Source organism: Rhipicephalus microplus, chromosome 8 (assembly GCF_043290135.1).
Source record: "Rhipicephalus microplus isolate Deutch F79 chromosome 8, USDA_Rmic, whole genome shotgun sequence".
Classification (NCBI taxonomy): domain Eukaryota; kingdom Metazoa; phylum Arthropoda; class Arachnida; order Ixodida; family Ixodidae; genus Rhipicephalus; species Rhipicephalus microplus.
In genome coordinates this window covers 110,833,389-110,842,151 of record NC_134707.1, presented here as the reverse complement: position 1 = coordinate 110,842,151, position 8,763 = coordinate 110,833,389, and the positions used below count along the sequence as shown (strand labels likewise).

General features: G+C 44.1%; 1 protein-coding gene across 1 annotated transcript; it reads left to right on the top strand.

Moving 5' to 3' along the window:
• Nucleotides 1-626: 626 nt before the first annotated feature.
• On the top strand, nucleotides 627-7,824 carry LOC142768721 (uncharacterized). The gene is made up of 3 exons (XM_075870730.1): nucleotides 627-910; nucleotides 3,269-3,506; nucleotides 7,311-7,824. The coding sequence occupies exons 2-3, from the start codon at nucleotides 3,276-3,278 to the stop codon at nucleotides 7,677-7,679; spliced, it is 600 nt and encodes a 199-aa protein (XP_075726845.1). The 5' UTR covers nucleotides 627-910; nucleotides 3,269-3,275; the 3' UTR covers nucleotides 7,680-7,824.
• Nucleotides 7,825-8,763: the final 939 nt, after the last annotated feature.

Genomic DNA, 8,763 nt, shown 5'->3' with positions numbered 1-8,763 from the left:
ACGCTTTTATCTCCGCTTGCGCAGTACAAAACACACAAAAAAGAAAATCAGATTATAGCGCGCGATATACATGTGAGACAAAGCTGACTGGGTGGGTGACCGCATCGCAAAGCCAGGTAGGAGACAATTCACTACTGGTACCCTAGCCCAATCGAGGCTTCATTTCTTATTCAAGTAACTTGAATATTCTATGACATCATGAATTGTGCTGAAATAAAAAAAAAGAATTGTTGGCATTTACCGTCCCAAAAATCACCATATGATTATGAGAGACGCCGTGGTCGAGGGCTCTGAAGTTTTGAGCACCTAGGGTTCTATTTAACTTGGGCCTAAATCTAAGCACAAGTGTCTCAAAAGATTTTCGCCTCCATCGAAAAAGGGGCCGTCATGACCGGGATTCCGTTCCCGCGATCGGCGGATCAGTGCTGAAAAAAGGGGAGGGGAAGGAAACGCGAGAACGTGTTACGCACTCGTTCTTCGTATCGTCATAAGTAGTCGGGAACCATTTCACTGCAGAAAGTTGTGACACTCGTTACCCGAACATTTGTCTAAAAAGATTAATGAACTGTGATTGGTCTGGAGCATGCTCGACGAAAAAAAGGTTGCCCTACAGGTGCAGGACATGATTGAGTTCTTGTGCCAGTACATCAAGGGGGACAAGATCGGCCTCATAGCGAATGTACACCTCGTGTGAGTGGACTTGCTGGACGCTGGCATCGATTCGCGCCACTGCCGCGATCTGGTGCGCAAGTGCTCGGTCAACCTGAACTTTGCAAAGTGCGGCGACTTGAAAGGGTTGCAAAACTCCGAGAAGCCACCCATGTACCCGGACTTCATAGAGAAGCAGGGCGCTAAGAACACGTACTGCTCGCGAAAGGTCCTTGGCCAGCTGTACAAGAACTGCAAGAAGGTAAGCACCTCGCGCTCTGTCTCACCGTTCTCACACCACAAGAAAAAGTAAGTCGCCTTAAAGGTCTTTTACTCAAAGGCTCAAAGGCGCTCATATAAGGATGGATTAAGATTCGTGAACGATTGGGTGGCTCTTTTCGTCATGTCATATGGGAGTGTTCTTGAGGAGACATTTTAACGCGTGTCATTGCACGTGTTTTCCAACACTGTTAACATCGATGGGGGATTTTCTGAGGAACTGATACTGGTTAATTAAAAAGTGCTTACTCTTTAGCTGTGGGTACTGGTTAACTAGAAATGTACCTCGGAATTATTGTGAAGTTTGCTTCAGTAGTATATCTGGTCACTAACTGTTGATTTCACGAAAATTAAATAATGTTGCAGCTTGATCTGAACGCGCCTGATAAGATAGCCTTACCATGGTTGCGATGAAAAAGCGCACTGTAAATGGCCATGGCATTAGACTGTCTTGATTGATTTGTGGGGTTTACGTCCCAAAACCACAATAGACTGTCTTAAAGGGACACCAAAAGCAACTTTCAAGTGGACGTTGATTGTTGAAATGGTGGCCCAGAAACCTCGTAGGGTTACTTTTGTGCCAAAAAAGAGCTTATTTTGAAATAAATTATGATTTAGAGGTCCGCAACGGATGAGCGCACTTCAAATAACCCGCCTACAGCGAATCGTTTCACGTCACCGCGGCCATACACAACGTTGCCCGGCAGAACGAAAGTAACGGGAGACACAGCAGCTGCAATGACCATTGAAAGATTGCCTGGCATGGCCTCTGAGATGACAAACTTGCATAGTTAAACAGGGCCACGCTAGATGACATGACCTCTCCAGTTTAACCAAGCGAAAACTGGACTTTTCAGCAACTCGTGCCGTTCTCTACAGTATAACGTCCGGTGGTTCTTTTTTGATGAATCAGAGATAAAAAAGCAGCATTTTATTACATCTCGATGCATTGAAGGTTCCTGATTTTATGCAGCTAGTTTGATTACTAGTGAATTACTATGTGGTACGTTTCACGTAATCGGGATCGTTTTGCGAATGTCCTACGCGTAGCGCATGAATTCTCGAGCATTTGCCTTAATATATTGATAAATAAAGCGCTTCTGTTGATAATTTTTGTTGTATTAGACGTTGTCATACATTCAGATTTTACTTTGACGTAAATTGGTATTCGACTTTAGTGTCTCTTTAAGTCATCCACTCATGATAGGAACCGAACATCTGAGAGCATACCAATTGCTACAATTTTCTTACGTCACAGTTCACTAGTGTGAACGCAGGCAACTGTGTACTACGTAAAAGTATAAATAATTTGCGGTTTCTCTAACCAGGTTGAGCTGAGCACCGAGCACCTGGACGTTGTAGAGAACACGTTACCTGATCCGCGGTTGCTGCTGGAAGGACGAGGAGCTTTCTTGAAAGAAGCCAGGACTTCCTACCGAACATGATACTCAGAAAATGTCTGCGTAGCGTTTCGCTGCGGTGATAGTGCCGCCGTTTATATGCCTATGAAAAAAAAACGCGCCATGATTATTGCGAAAAATACATAATACATACTAGTGCATTCCCTATTCTTCTTGGTCTCGAATGACTGGGAACACTGCGGTGCTTGCCGCATATTTCACGACGGAAACCAAGAAAAAATAATTGAAAGCAAGAAATTTTTACGTGGACCACTTCGGTGCCCGAATTACCAACGCTCTTTTTTTCGTAAATGACCTTTCACGCTGATTTGACTCTCCCATTATTACCCGCAAAATAGCGTGAACCCTAATTCACGAGGACACCTTCGCTCATGGACAATTTATTTTGCTGATTGCAGGTTTTTGCAAGCATGCCTTGCTCTCCCTGATTCACCGGTGTAAAACGAAGTCGAATCGCTAACGCGTTTTCCAAGAGGCTATTTGCAGGCGTATTGGTGAACAATCTTCTGCGTACCTTTATTAGTCATAGAAAGCCAAAGTTCATACTGTTAGCCAGTGTGGACTCACTATTTCGAACTGAGCCCACCTCATACGTGTGGTTGCCTACTTATCTATGTAAAACAAACAACGGCTAATCACAAAACAATGCCAATGCACTTGAAACTACAGCACAGTTCGTCTGCAGCTGCATGAAAGGACGACCACCTTTCTCTTTATTTACCGCCTGCTTTGGGTGATATGAACCAATACATATGATTTCCGCACACCACCCAATTTTCTCTCGTGTCTCGCATTGTTTAATTTTCTGTCGCTCTTAACATTCCTCTTAAGGCGCTTTAGCTGTCCTGGAACAGTATGGTGTAGTCGAAAGTATATCACGTGCGATGGCAGTGTTGTCGGCAGCACCTCCGTGCATGCAGGTACGCGATGAAGATTCGGGCGCTGCTGAAGTCGTACCGCATCGACAGTGAGAGCGAAGCCCTTTTCGGTGCGGTGTCCAAGTTCAGCATGTTCGTGCAAGAGAAGAGCGACCCCACGGACGTGTGTATGGTTCTCGAGAGCCAAGTGGAGCACGTGATTCGCAAGACGCGCGAGGAATTCTTTTCCCACACTGCCAGCCAACTGCAAGAGAACTTGAAGGCCCCGGCGTGGTACCAGGTTCGCCCATTTCATCAATATTTTCATAATGATGGAAAGAGCTGGTATTGTTGTACTCCCGCTGACTCAGGTTGTGCCCTGTGGCCATACTTTTGTAAGTAAGAAAGACGTATCCACGTAAGTGCATTAACTATATAGATGGAGATTTGTATCGCAGAAAATTTGGTGTCGTCGCGGGTGATAAATCTATCACATATAGTTTCTAAAAGCGACGCTTACGAGGTACTATTTGAATTGTTTTGCACTTGTTTATTGTTTAATGAAACGCGAAGCCCCCAAGAGCGTAGAAAATGGGCGGATAAACTAAGGTTCATTGAAAAAAAGCATGTATTGCAAAACAGGTATCGGTTCCTACTGTACCCTACAATCACTGCATCATGTACCGTATCCTGAGCGTCTGGTCACGTAAGCAATAGGCTAGTGGGTAAACTCAGATAAACTTTTCTTGCGGAAACTAACCAAAGAAAATGTACACAATGAAGAAAGATGAACAACAACAAAAAATGGGTGTTTGGACTTCTTCGCAGTGTTCAGTTCCCTTTCTAAGCTTGCACAACAGAAATAGTCTTAGCAGATGACACAAGATTGTCGTCTGCTAAGAGAAAGAGATTGTGAGAAAGAACACACGAACAAAGCTTGTTTCATGAAATGTTCAACTGGTTTAATTTAAAAGATTCTGTTGAGCTGCGGCCGGACTTACATCGGCCAGACTGGTCGGTGTAATAATGACTGACTAGCATAGCCCACGCTGTCTATTGAAGGACGGGGCCGGGTCTTATCACTTCGAGGTTTGCAGGGGTAAACCACTGCTAGGCAACGCAAGCATTTTGGGGAAGAGCAAAGCAAGGTGCCACGCGAACTGGCGTAGGCTATACGTACAGAAAGCTCGTGATCTTGGTGTCAGCGTTCCCTCTGTAACTCCTTATCAAAATGAGTATGGTTTTTTGAACGTTAGGTTTTGATCAAACGATGTTTTTCAGAGATGGTTATTTCGCTTTCTGTGTTGTTGTGTGCATGCTTGAGAATTCTCAAGCTAAGCTTTCAGAAGAATAAAATTTGGTCGCGAGTGTGCGCTTTTGCGTGTGTTACGTGCCTTCCTCGTTCCTGCCTAAACGTTGATTGATATGTGGGGTATAACGCCCCAAGACTACCGTATAGTTACGCTATTTAAACGTTTGCACCATCCGTTCATGTTCAGTTATGTACTGTTGCCTCAGTTTCATAATTGTCAGAGCTGCCCCTGTATACAGAAGACTTTTAGAACGGGACCGATTCGGCTGCGAAAACTATGGTCAGTGCACTAATAAAGGGGTCATAATAAGTACAATTTTTTTTCATACGATGTATTGTGGGGTACTCCTTCACAAACGTGATGACGATATTTTAGTGAGTTTAGTCATGCCCCTTATAACTTAACTTTCTATGAGCACGCGAGCAGCTCGGTAGTCGTGAAACACTGGCGCAGTCATGACTCTCGTGCCTTGACTTCACAAGCTGCTTTGTGTGTCAACGTCCTCATTTCGGCGCGCGACTAGGATATTGACTGCGCGTGCAATTGAGATATTTCAGCTTTGTTCAGCTTGGCCTTCAAATGGAAATATTCAAGCTGCAGAGATTTTCGTAGAAGATGAAGACTCCGCTGCATGACGTTACATAGGCAATGAAAAAATTGCAGCTGCTGGCGGGCACAGTAGGCCCTGTAATTTTTTTTTCGCGAAAACGTAAAAATTTTTAGCGACCATGTCATGGCCCCTTTAGACGTCCTCCAACTGTTCACTGCCCTTATCGTGCCTATTTTGTATTATTTGCCGAATAGATTCCGCAAATGTGGTTCTAAGCACAGTGGTTTCACTAGGTTTAGGCCGGGCGTTCATACTGAACCTGAAGTCTAACCAGTCCTCTTGGTGAAACTAGGTAGAGCCAGTGTTTGCAGCTTTGGGCCGAGCCCGAGGTTTGCTTGCAGAGCTTGAGTTTATGAGCACACGTCAGTGCTTGCATAGGTATATAGAGAAAACAGTGATTTTTCCTGCATAGACCAGAGAAGAAAAAGCTTTCAATGTCTTCTCACTGAAGTAAATAAACCCTTTGTTTAGTTATTGAAAGAACCAGTGTAAATGGTTCAGAATTTTTTTCGAGACTTTGCAATAATTTACAAAAAGAAAACCACTTTTGATAGGATGTTTTTACGAAGACCTATTTCACTTTTGTCATTTTCGTTTATTGAAGCACATAAGCGTTTATTCTGGGCATTAAATTTAAAAATAAGAAAGTGTGTTGTGGGCGTTGTGCGGTATGGGGCGTTTTGAGATTCAAGGCATGAATGCCGTCATACTATTTTTATAGGGTCCCGCCAATGTGTGAGTATTGCGCAGTCAAACAAATGAAATGTGGATATAAAATAACCTTTGGCTGACCTATGGCTGATCGTAGCCATGACGGTCAGCTATGTGATTGTGAAATACCTTTAGGTGCTCTTTAGGCTTGCGATCGGAAATTATGCTAACATAGTTTAACGTAACATAACATAACCGGTACTTTCTGGAAAAAATTGGTAGATTCCTCGCACTGTGGGAATCGGTAATAAGCGAAGCAGGATTGAGGAAGGTTGATATGTCAATTGAAAGTGAGCACAAAGTTACAAGGCGGACGTAAATTATGTCTGAAATGACGTCTATGTCAGCATTATTATGTCTTGTAATGTCATTTCCTTTCGTCGTTTATTCACATCACCTGGTAACAAATTTAGTATCACGTGACGCAATATGTGCAGCCAGCGAAACGGCTGCGAGCACGCTATGAGCGTAGCATATAGTCATGTATTACATCACAAGTATATCATAATTATCATGTTTGGACATGTCATTTACCTTCGTCGTCTATTCACGTCATGTCATACCAAATTTGGTATATGTGGGGCTAGTGAAATGGCCACAAGCATACTATGAGAATAGCATGTAGTCATTTTTTTCATGACACGCATATCAAGGTTACTATGTTTAAATGTGTCATTTACCTTCTTAGTCTATTCACGTAATACAAACTTGGTGTATGTGGAACTAGCGAAACGTCTGCGAGTGCACCATGAGCATGGCGTGTAGTCATGACGAGTCATAACATGAAAATCATGACAGGCATATCATGATTTCCACGTTAGGTCTGTAACTTGTGTTCGCCATGCAGTCATGCAATACAATACTACTTTTGCAAAATGTCATAGAAGCAGCAAGACCATGAAATGTAAGTCATGACATTCATAACATACATGTCATGATATTCATGTTATGACTAGTCAGTTATTGTCTTCATTTAGTCATATTATGCCATATCATTTTTGGTATTGATATTATTATCGAAACGGCCAGGAGAGCTAAATGTTGTAGGTTGCTAGATAGATAGATAGATAGACAGATGATAGATAGATAATAGATAGATAGGTAGATAGATAGATAGATAGATAGATATGCTCAAAGTCACCGAAGTTCACTGACAAATGCTTCGCATAAAAAAACGAACCATGCATGTTAGGTGATTACTGTTGACATTTCAAGTGTTCATGCGTGCACATATGGTGGGAACCCCGTGCTATTGACAAGGGATGAAAAAAAATCCTTTATTAGAAATTGTTGCTCCGTAGAAAATTTCGACGAGTGTCTGCAGTAATTATACTAGTGGAAACGCTACTGGATTGAGCGACATTCTTTTCTCTTGGAGGATCTCTTCAATCCTTCGCTTTCTGTGTACTTTTCTTGTTTAGTAGCACGGGCAATTCGGCGACACCTGGAGGTAATAAAGGACATTGTGCAGGTCACTTACGAGCTGCAGGCGTCAGAGGGAGGCATTCAGAGCTTTCCGTGTGTCGTGCCTGATGTGATAATGCGCACTCTGGCGGATGCTAGCCAGTCAGCATGCGACGCCGTGGCCCCTTCTCGCAACAGCTTCACGCAACGGCTGGGCGCCCTTCTGCTTGATAGGACGCCGGCCGGCGGCAATGGACCGAGTTCAGCGGACCCCAAAGATGAGGCTCGACTCCTCAACAACCTGCTGAAGATGATATACGACTGGATAGACTGCGATCGGGAGTTCCTCTTCGTAAAAGAGCTCCAGGAGGTCATCATCTACAGGAACATCATGCGGGAGGCCTGCGTCAAGGTATGGAACCACATACCAGAATAGAATCGTGACACACATGCGTGCATCTACCGCATGGGTCGAACGCATGGTCTGTCGTACCGCTAGAATCTCAAGAGCTCCCAAATTAGTACGTGCACACATGTCTTGAGATGAGCCGTGATAAGGCGCAACAGAACAATCATCTGGAGTTGGCCATGGTGCCTCTGGAGCAGTGGTAGATATGGCAACTTCTATTGGGGCTACTGCGTTTCAATAAATTGTTATCACATGGAGCCGACTGCATGAGTGCAGAGTCAAGGTAAACAAAGCCCTTATGCGTGCGTACTATCTATATAGCTTATTGAATTGTCAACCAGCGTATAAATCTATGCGTGGCAAACTTAGTACCAGCTCAGTGATCGAAGCAAAAGCCATTCAGTAGCGTTAGGCTGCGATTTCACGTCAGCTGGAGAGATATGCATAGCAGCAAGAATGTACAAAGGTGCATGCTCTGAGCATCGTGTACTGCCATTACAATGGTCCTGCAACATTTTTCCAAGTTCAATCGTGGGGTTGGATCGAGTTTTTGTTTCTCCTATGTGAGCAATGAGACGTTCCTTGTGTCGAGGTGTTGCAATTACCACTTTCTGACGCAGACATGGACGTTCGGCTTCCCGGTCCTTTCTCTGCTCCGCGGTGGTGGCGGGGGCGCTGCAACTAGCGCCGACGTATGGTTGAATGCATGGTCTGTCGTACCGCTAGAGTCCCAAGAGCTCCCAAATTAGTACGTGCACACATGTTATGAGATGAGCCGTGATAAGGCGCAACAGAACAATCATCTGGAGTTGGCCATGGTGCCTCTGGAGCAGTGGTAGATATGGCAACTTCTATTTGGGCTACTGTGTTTCAATAAATTGTTATCACATGGAGCTGACTGTATAAGTGCAGAGTCAAGGTAAACAAAGCCCTTATGCGTGACTACTATCTATATAGCTTATTAAATTGGCAACCAGCGTATCTATGCGTGGCAAACATAGCGCCAGCTCAGCGATCGAAGCAAAAGCCATTCAGTAGCGTTAGGCTTCGATTTCACGTCAGCTGGGGAGATGTGCCTAGCAGCAAGAATGTACAGAAGTGCATGCTCTGA